General features: G+C 44.8%; 3 protein-coding genes and 1 non-coding gene across 4 annotated transcripts in view; 2 read left to right on the top strand and 2 right to left on the bottom strand.

The window, feature by feature from the left end:
* LOC148669520 (uncharacterized) overlaps positions 1–5,230 on the top strand; it is a 97,072-nt gene extending 91,842 nt beyond the window's left edge. Inside the window, exon 2 of the mRNA XM_088632559.1 lies at positions 3,388–5,230. Coding sequence (XP_088488685.1) covers positions 3,390–4,307 — 918 coding nt within the window. The 5' untranslated portion in view covers positions 3,388–3,389 and the 3' untranslated portion in view covers positions 4,308–5,230. The remainder of the gene's footprint in view (positions 1–3,387) is intronic.
* LOC148669375 (antigen WC1.1-like) overlaps positions 1–20,168 on the bottom strand; it is a 590,051-nt gene that overhangs the window by 440,121 nt on the left and 129,762 nt on the right. The window lies entirely within an intron of this gene.
* The window catches only part of LOC148669398 (uncharacterized), a 469,383-nt gene that overhangs the window by 286,509 nt on the left and 162,706 nt on the right, over positions 1–20,168 (bottom strand). The gene's annotated exons all lie outside the window — the stretch shown is intronic.
* trnan-guu (transfer RNA asparagine (anticodon GUU)) lies at positions 10,828–10,901 on the top strand. Its single transcript has one exon. It is a non-coding gene; the product is annotated as a tRNA-Asn (tRNA).

Raw genomic sequence — 20,168 nt, forward strand, 5'->3', positions numbered from 1 at the left:
ACCGTGAGGTTCAGATCATAGGTGAGAGGTGAGGAGAGAGTGAGAGAGGCTGGGAGTTTAATAGTTTGATAGTGCGGGGGTAAAAACTGTTTCTGAGTCTGGTAGTCCGGACCCGAATGCTCTGGTACCGTTTTCCATGTCATGCTAAACGCCACAAATTGTGTTTGTCCAGTCGTATCAATCATCCTAAAGTTACAGAAAATCGGATGCGACTGGTGCAATCAGCACACATTTTTTCAGGATAGTCGAGCGGTTTAAAACAGCAAATTCACAGCTTCGTGTCTTTTAAGCTTTGTGTTTCACTCTCCAAATAGAGGCAGGGGTTCAAATCCCACTCCCGACAGTCAGGCGTTTTACCCTGTCTTTTTTGCCTGCTTTTACACTGTTTCAGTCTTGTTGTGCTCGCTGACAATCACAGTACGAGGAAAACGGAGAAACTGCTTAGCAAAAACATAACGGACAGAAAAAAGCTTCATAAACATGTGAATGTGATTAGCAGCAGTAAGGTATGCATTCAAATGTTTAAGGCTGATTTATAACAGCAGCAAAAAAAAGGTGCAGCACAATGCAATTTGTGAGAATTCACGGGTTTTTATGCTGCTTGGACTTCTTTCAAGCCTATGAGGTGACCCCCGTTTTATTTTCATTTTCAAACTTCAGAACCGAATAACAAAAAGGTTTCATGTGTGACAGCATTCCGTTGCAAATACCGTTTCCACGATGTATTCAGCGACGGGAATGAAATATTTTAGTGCTGGCTCAAATGCGAGGAATTTCAGAAAAACCTGGAAAAGCAACACTTGCAGTAAATGACATATCTAAAGCGTGTAGTCAGCATGAACAGAACAACGCAATGCTCTGTAAAAACGATCTGAAGCCGCAATTACTCTTTTATCTCAGGTAGTTCATTCCGATACGATGTTTCCGCAGACTAAATGAAATGCCGAACTCCAAACATGTTGTTGCCATTATTGTACTCCTGCTGAAAGAAGAAAGAAAGAAAGGTGTCCTAAATGAACTTTGTCGCCCGTGGGAGATGTCAAGTGCATTGGACATGAAAAGTTCCCGATAAAACCCATTTCTGTACGTTTCTCTTAGTGTCGGGGCTCCTATTGAATGTAAAGGAGGCAACATGCTCAGCCAGCCGACTCAGCGCTAACTTAACGCAGGTGTCTCAGAGCGGAATTATTCAGAACAGGAGCCTCTACTTCTTTGTATACTGAGCTTTCGGGTGAACGTCAAAGTGAAAGACAAATTCGCAATTTTCACTTTTTGATTAAGGAACAAGAAAACACCATCCTTCAAACTGGATTCAGACCAGGGACATAAGACATACTCGCTGTTTTTTCTACAGTTTTAAGAGCTAGCAACTGAGCTATCGAGAGGTCTAAAATAAACGTTTTGTCACACGCGTAGCCCAATGTAGTGTAGTGTTCCTCTTCATTTAAATCCCAGTTCGACATCAAAATACTCACTCCCCATAGTCTCGTTTAGTAGAAGAAATGCAGGCTTCTACTCTATTAACGTCAAGAGTTCTTCTAAAACATTTGAAGGGATATCAGTGCAGGCGGAAATTGACTATTTTTCTTTATGATTTGGTCATATGATTTTTCTTCATATGATTTGGTTTTGATTTTGAATCGTTATATTATTAAGTTTGTGCTTTCTCTGTTTTTATCGTATTGTGAACTTATTTTTTAAACAAATGCTTACAAAGGCAAACAGGGCACACAGTACAAGCTAAATACCCCAGACTGCGTGTAAAGTCCTCCTTGAGGTATGCTTTCAAAATAGCTGCACCAGGCACTTGGACACAGATAAACACAGGGATTTAAAATTCAGGAATATGAATGGTCAATTGCATACAGTTGGGTTTTTTACGTTTTGTATTTAGCGATTTGTGTATAAATCTTTTAACAATTCATTAAAATGCTAACAATATGTAAAATAAAAACAACAGCAGCGTTAAATGCCGGGGAGACGGGCAGTTTTTTTTTACAATCAGATTCCAATCTCTAATGCTGTGTTTGAGAGCTGTGTGTGAGAGCTTACTGTACATACCTTTCCTTTTCTCACATTTTCTGAAAACTATTCCAAAGGGGCACCTGTCACGGACGTCCAAAGGGACTAGCCATGGGGAGTAGGAGAGCGGAAAAAGACCCATATGCGTAGCGGCGAGACGGGAAAAAGGCCCGGGCTCATTAGTGCAAAGAGTTCAGGAATGCCGTAAAGAAACCTATGCCTTCTCGGCCTTTTGGCTAAGATCAAGTTCAAGTGGCATGCCCGCAGTTCTTGTCTTTCCAAAGGTCTAGAAGGCGATCGAAGATTCTGAAGAGTGCTTGAGCTGGTATCGCTCTAGGTTGAGCCTAGGGGGTTAAGGCCAAGCAGCAGCTGAGCTGGGTGGGATCCGGCAGTAACGTTCTCTCTCTCTGCTCTCTCCTCTCCTCTCCCCTCCCCCTTTCTCTTGCTCTGCCTCCTTGGCCTCTTGGCTGGAAGTGGGTACACGTGGCCTGCCCGCGGTGCTTGCTTTCTTCCTCGAGACTCGGAAGCGCTATCCGCTCCCTCTCTCTCTCGCTCTCTCTCTCTCTCTCCCTCCTTGGCCTCTTGGCTGGGAGTAGGTACACGTGGCCTGCCCGCGGTGCTTGCTTTCCACCTCGAGGCTCGGAAGCGCTATCCGCTCCCTCTCTCTCTCGCTCTCTCTGCCTCCTTGGCCTCTTGGTTGGGAGCAGGTACACGTGGCCTGCCCGCGGTGCTTCCTTTCCACCTTGAGACTCGGAAGCGCTATCCGCTCCCTCTCTCTCTCGCTCTCTCTCTCTCTGCCTCCTTGGCCTCTTGGCTGGGAGCAGGTACACGTGGCCTGCCCGCGGTGCTTGCTTTCTTCCTTGAGACTCGGAAGCGCTATCCGCTCCCTCTCTCTCTCGCTCTCTCTCTCTCTGCCTCCTTGGCCTCTTGGCTGGGAGCAGGTACACGTGGCCTGCCCGCGGTGCTTCCTTTCCACCTTGAGACTCGGAAGCGCTATCCGCTCCCTCTCTCTCTCGCTCTCTCTCTCTCTGCCTCCTTGGCCTCTTGGCTGGGAGCAGGTACACGTGGCCTGCTCGCGGTGCTTGCTTTCCACCTTGAGACTCGGAAGCGCTATCCGCTCCCTCTCTCTCTCGCTCTCTCTCTCTCTGCCTCCTTGGCCTCTTGGCTGGGAGCAGGTACACGTGGCCTGCCCGCGGTGCTTGCTTTCTTCCTTGAGACCCGGAAGCACTTTCCGCTCTCCTCTCTCTCTCTCCTCCTGCGCCTGCACCTAGCTGGGCTTTGCCCACAAGGACAAAGGCCAGGGCTCCCTCGCTGCTCCCTTTGCTCTCTCTCTTTCCCTCCTTTTTTTTTTTTTTTCTCCCTCAGAGATGGCAGACAAGAGGACATTGATCCGGTTCCACTGGACAAAGAAGACGGAGCCGATGCCGACTGCAAAGGCCTTCTTTATGACCTTCCTGCGAGGGATCTTGCAGTTGGTGGCCGGAGATCTCTACTGCCTCCAGGACAACAAGGCAGAGAGATACATGGAGGCCTACATGGCTACGGACGCATCGTACGAAAAGGCAACGAGACTGATCAGGGAGAAAGGTAAGCACCCTGGTTTCTCTGATTACAGGCCGGAGCCGATGAGGAAGACGAATCAGAGGACCATCACGGTTTGCACATACAATCCCTACGTACCAGCGGAACGGGTAACAGCGTACCTAGGGAGGTATGTAACCGTGGTGGGAAAACCGACAGAGGTCAGGGACAAAGGCGTCTGGTACGGCAAACGCCAGTACCGAGTCCTCCTGAAGGAGGACCCAGAGGGCGTTAACGGTTTCCAGCACCCCCCGGCTCGCTTCAACATCGGAGCCGACAGGTGGTACCTCTACTACCCCAAGATGCCGGATTTTTGCAGCAAGTGCAGACAGTCCGGCCACAAGACAAACACATGTGACATCGTCAGATGTCACAACTGCAATGAGGACGGGCACCTGGCAAAAACCTGCCGGGCAGCCAAAAAGTGCGACGGATGCGGCGCCGAGGGACACCTCCTTCGCCAATGCAAGGTAAGCAAACCTTCGTTTGCGCAGGTGGTGGAAGCCGGCAGGCAGAAACCGGTCTCCAGACAAAGGGAGAGGGCTGAGAACAAAGAACCCGCACCTCCCCCGCTGAGAACCGAAACTGCCGAGGCCACACCCCCAGCCGCATCGGTGCCACAAGATGGCCGCCAGGAAGAGGGACAAGATGGCCGACCGGAGGAAGGGCCCTGGATAACTCCCAGCAAAAAGGGAAAGCGATAGCGGGAGAAGAGACCCAGGGCGGACCCACTTTCGGAAGGACAGAAAAAAAGAGTGGTAAGGGAAAACCGTTTCCTCGTCCTAGAGGAAATGGAACTTTCTTCCCTCGAGGCCCAGGAACAACCGGAGGAGGCTCCCCAGGAAACGGAACCCCCCTCCCCCGAGTCCCACGGACAAAAGGAGGAGGCAGCCCAGGAAGAGGTAACCCCCTCCCCCGAGGCCCAGGGACAACAGGAAGAGGCATCACAGGAAGTTGGAACCCCCTCCCCCGAGGCCCAGGAACAACAGGAAGAGGCAGCCCAGAAATTGGAGCCCCCTTCCCCCGAGGCCCAGGAGAAACTGGAGGCCCCCGAAACTCCCGGAGAAAGGGAAGAAAGAAGCCTTCCCGAAGCGGTGGCGGAGAGTATCCTCGAGGACGACGAGGATTATTTCGAAGCCGCCCTGGAGCCCGGACTGATGGTAGGGCTGGACCTGTCCAGCATGTTTACATTTCAGTCCCCAGCGAAACCTGGAGGGAGCCCAGCATATTCCCCCCAGGACCCGAACGAGAGGAGTTACATCTAGGCTAAACAGTGCCCAGATGTAGACTCCCAAGTTTCAACTGTAAGTACAGAGAGGAGGTTTAACTTTCACTAGTTTAACCATGACTGTGAAACTAACCTTCCTAACAACTAACGTGAGAGGGCTGAGAGACCCCGTGAAAAGACGGGGAGTCTTTCATGATCTGGCCTCAAAGTCTTTCTCAGTTTGTTTCTTACAGGAGGTCCACCTGAAGGATGAAAGCGACAAGCTGACATTCACCAGGGAATGGACGAAGGGAGAATCATGCTGGAGCGTAGGAGGGGTCCACTCTTCCGGAGTGGGAATTCTCCTCGGAAACCCAGAGATGACGCTGGTTTCCTCCTTCTCGGTGGTGCAGGGCCAGATCCTGGTCGCAGACATCGACTGGAGGGGGCAGAAGTTGAGAGCAATTAACGTCTATGCTCCAACAGAACCCTCTATCCTGAAGGAAGTGTTTGCTGACCTGGCCAGCTGCTGCACCACCAACAGACAGATGGTGCTCGGCGGGGACTTCAACGTCGACCGGGAGAAGGGGAGCGACGCTAGCTCGGCAGAGCTGGAGTCGCTACTCAAGCAGTTCTCCCTGGTAGACGGCTTCAGACGGTGCCGCCCTAACGACGCCGGAACGACCTGGAAAAACTCCCGGGGAGTGTGCAGCCGCCTGGACTACATCTTCCTGCACACGACCTGCTCCCTGGAGTCGGCGACGGTGTCCCCGGCGTGGTATTCCGAACACGGTCGCTTGACGGTGGTGGCTAACACCAGCCTGCCGGCATTCGGTCGTGGGTACTGGAAGCTAAACTGGGAGATACTGGAGGAAGACGACTTCAGGGCACTGTTCCGGAAAGACTACGCGAGCTGGGTTGATCTGAGAGACGGCTACAGCTCCGTGGTGGAATGGTGGGAGTCGGTGAAGGACGGGACCCGAACCCTGGCGCAGACGTACTGCAGACGGAAGGCGGCCAGGGAGAGGAAGGAAGCTGCACGTCTCCAGAGGCAACTCGAGGAGGAGTACAGCTCGGCTAACGGGGGAGGAGCCTTCAATTCAGCCCGGGCACGGGACCTGAAGGAGAGGCTCCGCAAACTGCACACCGAGAAAGCCAAGGCTTTCCTGGTCAAGGCACAAAGGGAGCATTATGAAATAATGAAACCTGTTCCTCCTATTTCTTCAACCAGGTCCGGGGAGCCCAGAAAAAGAGGGTGATCCACAGCCTGAGACGGGGAGATGGAGAGGAAGTGCTGGACGAGAACGACAAAGTAGAAGCGGCCACCGCTTTCTACACGGAGCTCTTTTCAGAAAAGCAGACGGAGGTGGAGGCAGGCGATGCTTTTCTGGAGGGGCTGAAGGCACGAGTACCGGAGGAGGTGAGGGAGGACTTGGAGGGTCCGATAACGGCCGAGGAGCTGAAGGCGGCGTGCTTGTCCATGGAGAATGGCAAGGTGCCGGGGCCGGACGGACTCCCCAAGGAATTCTACACCTGCTTCTGGGACACCCTGGCGGCAGATCTGGTGGAAGTGGTGCAGGAGATCTTCCGCCGGGGGAAACTCGGAGACACCATGAGGGAGGGCGTCATCTCCCTGCTCTTCAAGGGAGGAGACGCCGCCGACCTCAAAAACTGGAGGCCGATCACGATGCTCTGCGTGGACGTAAAGATCCTGTCCAAGCTCCTGACCGGCAGACTGAGAACCGCCCTCCCCCACATCATCCACATCATCCACAGACCAGAACCTCCAGCTGACCAGAGACGCCATCGCCTGGGCCGAGGACCGGAACGTGCCCATGATGGTGGTCAGCCTGGACCAGGAGAAAGCCTTCGACAGAGTGAACCACAGCTATCTGTTCAGGGTGCTGGAACGCTTCGGTTTCGGAGAGAGTTTCAGCCGCTGGATTCAGATTCTGTACTCTGACGTGGGCAGCAGAGTGAACGTGAACGGAATCCTGGGGGATTTCATTCCCCAGGAATCCAGAGTACGACAGGGCTGCCCCCTTTCACCCCTTCTCTATGTTCTCTTCACAGAGCCCTTAGCAGAGGCGGTGAAACGGGACCCCGTCATCGACGGCCTGGAGATACCGGGAGGCGCGGGGGAAACCCTGAAGATCTCCCAGTACGCCGACGACACAACGCTGTTCCTGAGGTCGGACAGGGGGTTGAGGAGGGCCCTGCAGGTCATGGAGCAATACTCCAGAGCCTCGGTGTCGAAGCTCTACCGCCGAAAGAGCAAACTGAAGTTCTTCGGGCCCTGGAAGCACAGGACGACGGCGCCGGAGGGTCTCGAGCTCTGCACGGAGCCCCTCAGAATACTGGGGGTTTCCTTCCAGAGCCAGGACAACGAGACCAACAACTGGACCGAGAGGATCGCCAGGGTGAACGCCAAGCTGGGTCTGTGGAAAACGCGGTCGCTGTCCTACACAGGGAAAGTGATGGTGTTGAAAGCAGACGTCCTGCCGGCTTTGGTTTACCTGGCGGTGGTGTACCCGCTGCCGGCTAGACTCAGACGAGCGCTGCAAGGGATGATCTTCGACTTCGTCTGGGGCGGGAGGTACGAGTACATCACGAGAAACCGGATGTGTCAGCCGGTCGAGGAAGGGGGTCGAGATGTCCCACATTTCCCCCTGAAACTCGACTGCATCTTTTACTGCAACCTCTGTCGGGCGCTGCGGGAGCCCATCGGCCACAAGTACCAGTACTTTGTCAGGCTGTGGCTCTCCATCCCGATGAGGCACTTGGTCCAGTGGTCAAACACTGGGCCCAAGGCAGAGAGGCGACCAAAGTTCTACACCCACGCTGTCAAGTGGAGCAGGAGGTACGAGGCCACGAGACAGCCAGAGCTCTGCACCAACCACAGAGCTCTGTACAAAGAGGTGAGGGGGCATCTGGTCGCCGACGAAAGGCTGCAAGTTCCCAGACAAGTCTGGGAAAGGACGCAGCCTAAAGAACTGGACAACGAACTGAAGGACCTCAACTGGATGGCCGTACACAAGAGACTGGCTACCAGAGAGGTCCTCTACAGACACTCGCTTACCAGGAACCCGCATTGCCCCCGGGACACGTGTTTCGTCGAGGAGACTCAGGAGCACGTGTTCTGGAGCTGCCCCTTCGCCAAGGCGGTGTGGGGCAGAATGGACAACACCATGCAACTCCTGGGGACGGGTGCGGTGCTCAGTTACCAGTACATTCTGCTGGGGCTGGCACCTACCGGACTGGACAGAGGGACGCAGTTCCTGATATGGCTGCTGCTGTCCCTCACAAAAAAAGGCCTGTGGGACGCGAGGAACAATCTCATCCGGCACAACATCGAGTGGGGAGCGAGAGAGCTGGAGGAGAGGATCCTGGCGGACCTCAGGAGAAGGATGAAGCGCGACATTGCTAAATGGGGTTTCCCCACGGCAAAGGAGCACTGGAAAGGCCTATGGACCCGGTACAGGGATTAATGGTTTACAGCAAACAGTAGGGTTTGGAGGGACTCTCATAATAGCGCAAATCCGCCCACCCTTGCAAAGATTGATAACAGACAATCACCGCCGTTCCGCCGTTGTTTTAATTATGTGAAGTGATGATGTGTGAGATGTTTTCTTTTTGAGATGTGTTTTTTTCAGAATAAAGTATATTTTATAACAAAAAAAAATATGCGAGCTTATTGCCTCCTACGGGCTCTGTATTTGTTAGCGATACAAGACCGGCCATGGAGAAATGAAGTGAGGAGGGTGTGTACATTAAAAGGCTCATAGCGTCCCTGGAAGGGCTCAAACCACCACCCTTTTTGTTAACAACTGAGCCACAAAGACGCATGTACAGCTTAATACTTCTCGGTCTCAGTGAAAGTGATACACTCCGTAAAATTTCCAGAGATTCATTTATTTTAAAAGGAAAATCACCAACAGCGGCCGAGATCTACTGGAGTTTTTTCATTCTATACTGCGATTTCTGAAGGGTACCCTGTGAAAATACGAGTTTTGACGAGAAGGGATGGACATATAAGGTCAAAAGGCTTGGGGAATTGAACTTTAAGGTGAAGACTGCGGGTTCAGTAGCAGCAGAACCTGATCAGTATCAGTTGACTCCGATATACTTTGAAAATGAACTTGGGGATTTAGAGTCAGACGTGCTACCGTTGCACCATGGGGTACTTAATTTAAAAAAATAGAAAAAACAATCAGTGTTCCTGGATCTGTAATTGAGAACAACACCTACACAAGAGCTGCGCAGGAAGAATAAAATGTGGTCTGGGAAGAAAAGACTCTCTTCGGAAGAGCTGCGCTCTTCACAGATTTTTCTTTGTGAAGCTCATTTGTCTCCTTTGGGGAATTCAAAGGCACAGACAGCCGTGACTTCATGGCCCAATGGTAGCATGTCTGACGCCAGATCAGGAGGCTGTGTGTTCAAATCATGTCGAGGTCAGCTGTTACTTTTTCAGGTTCTGCTGGTCCTGAACACGGAATTCACACCATGCAGTTGAGTTCTATCTGTACACCACATAGATAATCTAAACAAAATAGAGCAGTACAGGACACGCAGTGTGGAGCTCACACAGGCTTACAGTCTCCAGCATTGGAGTGAAGGGGAAAAAAAGAACTTTGTTTTTTTTTTTTAAGTGAAAAGGCACAGTTCACATCTGCTTAACATCACGTCCAACTTTAGAGACAGCTACATCAGATAATGGAATCCCGGAAGTTTCAGATAACTTTTTTTAATACAGGTTCAAGCAAACCTGAAAGTTAATGTGTTTCCGGACACTTTTGTTTTATTAAAAAGTGTCTGAAGCCTGAAAATGTAATTTGAAAAAAAAAACCGCTATTGGACATTAGCAGCTGCTTTTTGTAACGATTTGCTATTTCATGCTGGAAAACAAAGGAAACAGACCCAACGTTTGCTTTCAGGTGCGGTTCATTACATAATATACATTATTACTGAGGAGCTTGAATAAAATTTACACGAGCCAGGTAGAAGTCGAACCTACAATCTTATGATCCGAAACCAGACGCGTTGTTTATTAAACCGCTGGCATTTCACATGACCTGAATTCCCCCATAGGGTGCTCAGCGTCGCTACTAGTAATGCACCGCTCCGTCTAAAATTTCAAAGTGAGAAACATGTGTTTTCTGATTTTTTAGGAGTTTTAAAATATAATCTCTTTAAATCAGACAAGGGGTTTATGTTTCGCACTGAAATTCCGATTGACTGAGAATTCAAAGAAAGACTGTTTTCTTCCACAACACCGTATAATTATCACATCCACCAAACTCTCCAACCTCTCCAGACCTTGCTGGTTGAGCAATTGCTCCGATAAATTAGGTCACGTATCATGTTAAATCATTTCTTCTCAACACAACATTTCCTGGTGCACGTTTTCTCTATGAAAAAAAAGACATTTTTCCCTTGCATGATTTCTCGTTTTTTATCAAAGCGTACAGAAATAAAAAAGAAGAAGAAATAGTGTGGCAAAAGAACTCTGTCGCCCTTGGGAGATGTCAAACGCATTGGACATGGAAATGCCAGATAAAAGCCAGTTCTCTTCGTTTCTCAGTGTCGGGGCTGCTATGTAAAAGAGGCAATTTGCTCTGAGCGCTGGTTAAACGCTTACTGAACGCAGATGTCTCAGAGCGGTGTGTCCAAGCGGCTGTAAAAGGTGATGGGTGTCCTGTCACCGTAGCCTAGTTGGTTAAAGCGCTTCTCTATTAAACAAAAGAACCGAGATTCAAATCCCAGCCGTGTCTTTCTTCCTATCTTGTAGTACAGAACGTACCATTTCGGGCAATCACAAAGGGCTTGATTTCGTTAAATGCATGTGTTCATTTCCTTTCTGGAAAACTTGTTTTTGATGAAATTCACACAGCTTGCGAAAAATGAAATTCAATTATTGGTTAACAGTGCAGAAGAAATATTACCATCTGGCAAAATAAACGGTAAGAGATTTTTTTTTAACCGAAAACCTCTGATTCGAGAAAAGAGCACACCAGTCAGTCTCTGTGGCGCAATCGGTTAGCGCGTTCGGCTGTTAACCGAAAGGTTGGTGGTTCGAGTCCACCCAGGGATGGGGTTCTTTTGCGATATAAACGTTGTCTTTAGTCGATTGGATTTTTCAGCGAAACCATAACCATTTTAATATTTGCAGGAAATGCGAGTGTGTAACACGTGTCAGGGTCACCGAGAAATGTCCAATAATGCCCAACATTGCAACTCCCCAGAAAACCATATTCACCCAAAACTAATTATCGTCGAATCTTCATTTATACTCCAGTTGAATCCTCTGCTGAAATATTTTAAAAATACTATGCAGGTTTGTTTGAGACTTGACAAGCATTGTTAAGATAGCACTGTGCAGTTGGATTTTGATATTTTGACATATTTACCTTAATTTTAAACACATACTATACAGTCTATTGTAATTTTAAAATATGTGAGCTGAGGATGCAAAAGGGTGAAAGGGAAAGGTCAGAGGGTATAGTAAAAACGAGGTTAGGATTGGTGGAGGTGGTAGGGGTGTTGATGGTTTTTCTCTGTAGAGGATGATTGAGTTTTTTATCCTTCTCTGAAGTGAGAAATTGGAAGAGTTGGGAGTTGAGGGATCTGATGAGGTTAGTTATAAAAGGAAGTTGATGTGGAGCTGTTAGCTGTAAAACTTCCTAACATCTTTGATGTTGTCATCAAAGATAAACTGCAGTAAGCAAAGATAAAGAAAATTATCTTTGCTTACTGCCCTGTCTTTCTCACACCTGAAGAAGGCTCCACGGCCAACACGTTATGTTTCCTTTCTTCTCTTTTCAGCATGGAATAATCCTTTACTTTTTCCTTTGCAGCCTACACATGCTGACACAGCTACTCACCTGATATATAACATTCCTATAATCGCAACTATGAATGTCCACTGTGGGTATTTTTTCCATTATTATTTATTTTGGCATTGAAGCATATTTTATGTAATACCGAAGTGTCATAATCACTGAAAAACATATTTTTTCATTTAGAAAGAATTAAAAAAATATAGAACACTATGAATTGCATTTAGCCTGTTCTGATCTAGGTTTTCTACATACTTTAACATGCCATGTTCAGAATGTCACAACGCAGAAATGCAACAGTGAAGTTTTGTAATTACAAATGTTCGTGATGAGTGATTTTGTCTCTCTTACCTTAGTGTCAGAATACTAAGATGTTTTGGTAACAAGGAAGGAGGGAAAAAGTAATTCAGCAGAAGGGGTGCTATTTTGTTGACTATAAATCCTCGCATGCCATGTTTAGAGGGTCATATTAAAAAAATGGTACAGTAAATTTTCTTATACTTCATGATTTTCATTATTTGTTACATTGTGTCTCACACCTTTGTGTCACAATTCTGAGATTTTTGTTTTCTAGACAGGGGCCATCGCAACACAACAGAAAGAGCAATTAGCTTTTCCCTATGAATTCTCTCATGCCATATTCAGAGGATCATATTTTAAAAATGGTACAGCAACATTTCCTGAAGTTCAGGATTTTTTAGAGTCTGTTACATTGTGTCTCACACCTCAGTGGCAGAATTGTGAGACGATTTTATAATCAGGAGGGAGGATCATAGCAATAAGCAGAAAGTGTCATCACCCTTTGCTCATCCTCCGTTAACCATATATTCTCATATGCCATGTTCTAAATGTCCAATTGTAAACTGCTATAATAATATTTCTTGCAAAATGCAAGATTTTGAGACTTTGAGAATTCACGTTTTGCCTTTGTCTTATTTACTTGTTGTCTGACATGCCAGTTTGTGTTATTGTGAGTTTTGAAAATTGGTTTTCGATTTTCTGAAATGTGTTTCATACAAAAATGCAATTTGGATAATCATTACTTACATATTACCCTTTACTGAGGATATGTGCAGTAATCCACTCGGATTAGTATTTTTAAAAATGACTATAGAGAGCCATCTACAGGCGAAAGGCGGCATAACATCACAGCAGCAGCATTTAAGGTGGAACAAAAAACGCGAAACGAAGCTGGCGAATAAGCAGCCAACTTCAGCCTCGTTAATGCAATAGGATTGGGTGAGGTAGAAAAATATTTCTTCCTCTGAATCCTAACATTTTTGTAGGTGTTCTAGGACTTCTCGCCTCAGATAAAGCTGCCAATACATCACTTATTTCTACTCCATCAATATCAGCAGTGTTATCAGTACTGAGCCCTAAGTGTAGGTCCTGTTATCATATAAAAACTTGAACGTATCGACTGCATTCACCTGATAAAATCTGATAAAATTGAAAAATACATCGGAAACAAATTTGCCTGTTTTTTTCAGATCCAGAAGAGAATCATAATGAGACTCAAAACAGACCTGTTTTTAATTCTTTCCAGGAGGAAAGATTATTCAGATGCAAGCATGGGTCCAAAATCAATGTACTCACCTATCGCTGTTGCTTCTTCAAATCCTTCAACTGAACGTCGATATTGAGGGATGATATCATACAAATTTTGGTTTTGTTTTAAAGCAAATTTTATTAAAATATGAGCCTCTATTATAGTTGTCTTTGATGTTTCGCAAGGTATAATAGACCCCCTTGTGCCCTCTGCTAAAATATTATAAAATACAACAATCTTTATATACAGTATATATAGAACAGCATTTATGGTTACATGTATATTAAAATTAAGATAAATATACACAAATATTAAAATAGAAATGTACAGTCCTAACATAATCATGCTGTCCAACTGTCTTTTTTGCTTTTCAAGTTGTCCAACAAATCTGTGTTGTAATTTTAAATATTTTAACTAAGGGTGCAACGAGAGTATAAATTAATTCTCCCGGCAGCCATTTGAAGGTCAAAGTCCATGGCTGAATATGATTTCCTTGAATGTTGGTCATTATTGGCCATTCCCAGTGTTAATGACTAATGTACTCAATTGTTTACTTGTTGTAGTTCGACGCACAAAACAACTGCATTTCCTGCAAATATCAAGTGGGTTAAGGTTTTACTAAGAAATCCAATTAAGTAGAATAATGAGAAATGGGCTCGAACCACTAACCTTTCAATTAACAGCTCCCAGAGACTCACGTGCAACCCTTTTCTCCATTTCAAGCTTTTGGTAAAAAAAAAAGACTTTATTCTTGCCGGCCTGTGATATTTGTTTTGCACTGATAAGCAAGATCTGTGTTTCATCTTTCGCAAGCTGTATGAATTTCATGAAAAGCAAGTTGTTCTAGAAAGAAAATGAAAACTTGCATTTAACAAAATCAAGCCGCATGTGATCATCCATAGTGATACATTCTATAAGACAAGACAGGAAGAGAGGCACCACTGGGATTTGAACTCAAGATCTCCTGTTTTAATAGGAAAACGCATTAACCAAATCAGCCAAAGTGGTATCAGAGTATTAACATCATGTCTGATGTCAGTGATTGCAGCTGACTATCGCTGGAGGACAGTTCACTGTGAACAAGTCAGCCTGCATAATGAGGGGAAGAGACCGGCCTCTGTGATGCACTATAGAGTTACACTAACCTTCTGCCCTACTGTTCTCTGCTGCATTCTACCCTAGCAGATAAATATTGGTTTCCATGCGTGTAAGGTTTCTTTTTTTTGTCAAATATTTTCAAGCATATTTTTGCTGTTGAAAATAAGTGGTTTGTGGTTTTGAGTGTTGTGTTCCTCTTCCCTTAGTGTCACCCAAAGTGATACATTGTGCTTCGGCAATTCTTCAGGCTACAGTGTTTAGAGGAGTTCAGTTGAATTAGTTTGCATAGATAAATTATTTATTTTCCTTTTAATCCTTTAAAGCATATTACATTGTCAATACATTGTATCTTTCTTCCTACTAATTGTCATCATTTTTTTTTCTGGCTTGATCTCGTAATCAGATATTTCAGAATCTTCCTTAAAAACTAGTAAAAGAAGTGGGACACATTCATGCACACTAAAAAATACGAAAGGGTAGCAGGACACAGTAACCACCAAACATCTTGTAGATTATGAATGTGCCAAAAATATTTCAGTACTTTAGAGGGTTCTGCCATTTTAGATGTTGTACTGTGCCTGTCTGATTTATTAAACGTCTCATTTAAATCTCCCGTCATTTCTATATCAGTCTGAAGGCCTTGCAGTAAAGATTGCAATTCATCCCAAAATGCCGTTTCCCACTGTTGATACATACAAAGAAATTAATGTACATTTTCCCCCCAAATTAACCAATTTAAAAATCAAATGCATCCCTCCTCATCTGCAGTTGGAGAGAATAATGCCAGGATAAATACAGGTTTAAAAGTCAGGAGCATTAATAGTCCTATTTAAAAATTTTGCTAAAATGCTCACAATATATTAAAAAAGTTCTATAAAATGCAAAAATCATTAAAACATTTTAAAACAAGGTAAAAAGAAATGATACACAGTTATAAAGGTCAGGAATTATCAATTTGAAGTTACAATCCACTTACAATATGCCAAAAATGGCAAGAATATGTAAAACAGGTGTATATTTTTTTAAAATAAAACAAGTTAAAAATGAATACTAAATACTTTTAAAATTCAGGAATGTGTTTGATCAGATGCTTACGATGAGTGTTGTTGGTGTTTCGTGTGATTTAGCGAATTGAAAAAATATTTTATTTAAAAACGGCAATAGCTTGTATGAAAAAAATAGTTCGTAAGTATCTTTGTTGTAACAGCTGCACCAGAACTAGTGTATTCATATTCAGCAGAATAGTACCTGAACTTGACTGGTTTATATTCAGTTATGTGTGTTGGGAACAAAAGGGAGACTTACTGTACATGGATTTTATTAGGTTTTAGGAATCAGAAAATGTATTTTTACACGTTTATGCCTACGAGCAGAAATAACCTCCTGCTTTCAGCGCTTTTATTGTTTCTGCTTGTAACCTCGAACAGAGAAACCCAGTACTGACTCACAGAAACGCCCCAGAGTTTCTGTGTTTCTGGGATTTAAGAGGGATGTATGAAGACAGTAAAGGTGAGTTTGTTGTTTTTTCTTCCCCAGCTGAAGAGTATGAAGGCGGTTCAAATGGAATGTACAGAACAGAGGGTGCAGACCTAAAAGGTCTGCTGAGACATCTGATTTAGAAAGTGATCTTACTCTGAGTGGAAAACTGAGGGAAGATCATTTTCAGAGTCCTCAGATGGCTGGTTCTCCCATGGGATTAGTTCTCTCCAATCCTACTGATCCAGCTTTAGAACTAGAGACTCAAGGAGGGCAGGTGGAGAACCATCCTATTGATGGTGGGAGTGGTGGCGGAGGAGGCAAGGAGAGCAAATGGAAAAAGAAAAAGGCCTGTATAGTAGGTGTCACAGACTGAATGATTCTAGCCAGAGCTTTTAGTCTTCCCTGGTCTAACTTTAAGTATGGCTCTGAACATTGTGTCCATAAATGTGAGAAGCATTCGATCCAAGTTAAGGGCAAGGACTATATTATCATTTGTGAGTAAGGTGAATGCTGATATTATGTTGTTACAGGAGTGTGGATTACCTTTTAAAAACAGCTATAAGGATATGGAAGAACTGTGGACATTGGGCCCGTCAATTTGGAGTGGGTCCAATGAGAATAAATCTGATGGTATAGCTGTTTTAATTAAAAATATGATGGTAGAGGTACGTCAGTACCTCGTAGTGAAACCAGGGAGAGCACTGGTGTTGTATCTGGGTTTCATTAATGTCAAATTTAAACTTTTAAATGTGTATTGTCCGAGTTGCCCACATGACCGATATGTCCTAATTCAGGAATTGAGAGAATATTTATTGGGATGGGAACCACTGGTTTTAGCTGGGGATTTTAATTGCCTTTTAGAAAGAGAAGGAAGAATGAGGGGTGAGATACAGGTCCAATTTGATAAATGATCAATATTATTGCAAACGGTATGTAAAGATTTTAAACTGAAAGATGCCCTCAAACTTCATAGTCAGGGGAGGGCAGGCTTCACATGGCACAAGTCTAATGGGACCCAAGCCTCACGTATAGATTTTGTTTTGATACGTGATTTTACTTGCACAACTGCAGGCTTAACCCCTGTTTTTTTCTCTGACCATTGTTTACTGTCATGTACACTTGCTATTCCAAAGGCTGTTACTGTGGGGAAGGGTGTGTGGAAGCTGAATATTTCACTTCTTGAGGATGAGGAAGTGAGGAGCAGGTTCAGGGAAAGATATAAGGAATGGCAGTCTTTGTATGACCTGCTCAAGAGCACAGTGGTGGGAGGAGGTGAAGGAGCGTACAAAAGCATTCTTCATAGAGATGGGGAGGAGAAAACAGGCTAGGATACGAAGGGTTGAAAACGGATTACAAAAGAGATTGCAGAGGTATGTTAAGTTATTAGAAGAGGGGTGGGACTTCAGTGAGGAAATCAAAGAATTAAAGAATGAGCTTTTAAATCTCTCTAGAGAAAAGATAAAAAAAATCATGTTTCAAAGCAAAGTGAAAGAGCTTGAAGAAGGTGAAAAATGTACAAGATTCTTTTTCAAGAAAAGGGTTGCAGGGAGGGGACTAATGTCAGCATTGAAGGGACGAGAGGGGGTTTTGCAAACTTGTATGGAAGACATGTTGACTGTAGCTGAGGATTTCTATGGGGAGTTGTTTGGAAAGAAACAAGTGTCTAAGGATTTGTTAGAAAAATTTGTGAAAGTGGTTCCAAAGAGTGTAAAAGACTATACTGTTTTGTCAAAAGACCTTTATGTAGAAGAATTAATGGAAAGTTTGAAGACCTTCAAAACGGGTAAAACTCCAGGGTTGGATGGTCTACCCATTGAGTTTTACAGGGCCTTTTGGGATATTTTAGCATTGGATCTTTTAACCATTTTTAAAGAATTTGAGTTTTTAGAAGAACTGCCGGACAGCTTTAAGACGGGAGTTGTGATCTTACTATTCAAAAAGAATGATCGCACAGACCTGACAAATTGGCGACCGATAACTTTATTGAATTGTGATCTTAAACTGCTTTCCAAGTGTTTAACGCTTCGATTAAAATCTGTCCTGAGTGAAGTCATTCATCCAGATCAAGCTTGTGGTGTGGCAGGGAGGAGGATCACGGACAGCCTGATACTGATTAGAGATACCATAGGTTATGCGAGAGAGAGGAATATTGGATTATCGGTCTTAAACTTGGATTTTGAGAAAGCTTACGATCGTATCTCTCATGAGTATATGTTTTGAGTACTACAACAGATGGGGCTTTCAACCAGGTTCCTCACTTGGGTAAGGTTATTATATAAGGGTATAGGAAGTAGAATAATGATTAATGGAAGCATGTCAAATGTGGTTAATGTGAATTGCGGTGTTCGCCAAGGCTGTCCGTTATCCCCACTCCTTTTTGTTTGCTGCATAGAACCACTGGCACAAGCCTTAAGAATGGAGAATGGGATTGAAGGCATTAAAATCCCTGGGAGTGGGGCCCAAGAGGTGAGAACTGTACTATACATGGACGATGTAAATGTTTTTTGTACAGATTATAAGGGAGTCAGAAATAGCTTGGAGGTGACAACCCAGTTTTGCGGAGCATCAGGGGCCAAGCTGAATAAAAACAAATGTGTGCTGATGCAATATGGAAACTGGAGTGAAGAGGAAAATGTGGGAATCGCAATTCGTAGAGATGAAATAAAGATCTTGGGAATAAACTTTGACAGAAATGGGATGGGGAGTAGGAATTGGGAGAGGGTGGTAGGGAAAGTCAAAAGCAAGATCGGTCTGTGGAGTTTATGGGAATTGACAATGGAAGGCAAGGTTTTAGTTGTCAAGACTGTAATTTTACCATTACTGTTGTTTGTCAGTGCTGTTTTTATGCCATCAAGGTCTGTTTTATTGGTTTTAAAGAGGGCTATTTTTTTTTTCTGGAGGTCGAAATGGGAGAGAGTAAAGAGGGTGGTTGTAGAAAAAAAGGTGGAAATGGGTGGAAAAGGCATGCCTGAGTTGTTCACTTTCCTAATATACAAATATGTATCATTACATTTGTCTTTAGCGGTAGGGAACAGGGGGAAAGTATCCTTTATGTCTCGCTTTTTGTGTGGTTTTTATTTAAGGACATTGAAAGTTTTAGAGATCCCTTTAACAGCACCTGTTGCTTTTAACCTCCCATATTCATATTTTATCATAAAAAATTTTTTAAGGGAATGGAATTTGGAAAATGAGGCACTGGATGTGTTGACAAGTGCAAGAAGGTTGGAACTTGTTGTGTGGGGTAGAGGTGCAGTATGTAGTATGTCATATTCGTGGCCTCGTGGCTGGAGATCCCAGCCATGTTTGGAAAAGGGTTGGCCACACGGTTTTGTTGAATAGACACAGAGACATGTGCTGGTTGATTGCACATGAAGTTTTACCAACAAGGGCTGTGATGCATTCGAGAGGCATGGGGAAGACATCAAGGTGTCCAGTGGAAGGATGCGGACAAGAAGAATCCTTCCGGCACGTCCTGTGGGACTGTGGCATCGCAAAAGAGGTGTGGACATTGGCTAACAGCTGGATAAGGTGCTTTCTGGCTTGCGGTATAAGTGACCCCCAGGTAGTGCTCTATGGATATGGACTTGAGAAGCTATCGAAATCAGAAGAAAGCAAAGCCTGGCAGGTCATCTGTTGCCTAAGGGAAGCTTTATGGAAGACTAGATCTACATTGGTATATAGAATGGAAAAAATTCGGCCTCTGTCAGTGATACAGAAGACTGTGTCTTATTTGAGAGACTACATTTTGATCCACCGGAGAAGATTTGGGGAGAAAGAGACTGAGAGGGTCTGAGAGTTGACATTATGGCCCAAGCATGTTGCAATCATGGATCACAAGTCATGTTTCAGCAGGTCATGTTGGAAACTTTTTTTTGTGATACCTCTTCCCTTGCACAAAAACTGTCTAGTGTTTTTATTCTTCGCTTTTGTATCTTATTTAATTTTATGTAGAACTTAATAGTGTAAGTTGTTATTGCTTGTGTATCAATAAAAACGTTAAAATTTAAATTTCCTTTTGAGCTGATGCTGGGTTCTTTCTCTAAAGTTATTGGAGTTGTTGGTTACTGTGCTAGACCGTCGGGAATAGCGCTATTATTTATTTCTTCTGCTCAAACAGGGCCGGGCAAAACTTAAACTATAACCCTGTTTCAGAAAGATTGAGTCTGAGGGGTAATAGGTGGAGGTTAAAACCCCAAATAAGGGGCTGTTGTTGGTGAAAGCAGTAGATTGGGTCTGATTTTGCTCGTTATTGACCTCACTCACGCAAACTCCGTACGCATTAATGTAGGCGGGGCTATGTGAGATAAAGATAAGAGTGTCCCTTTGTGGGGAGTCCCTTCCCCTGCCCACTCTCCCACTAGGGTCTGTTGTAACCCAGTGTGAAATTCAGCATATT

Source organism: Lepisosteus platostomus, chromosome 5 (assembly GCF_059453375.1).
Source record: "Lepisosteus platostomus isolate fLepPlt1 chromosome 5, fLepPlt1.hap1, whole genome shotgun sequence".
Lineage (NCBI taxonomy): Eukaryota > Metazoa > Chordata > Actinopteri > Semionotiformes > Lepisosteidae > Lepisosteus > Lepisosteus platostomus.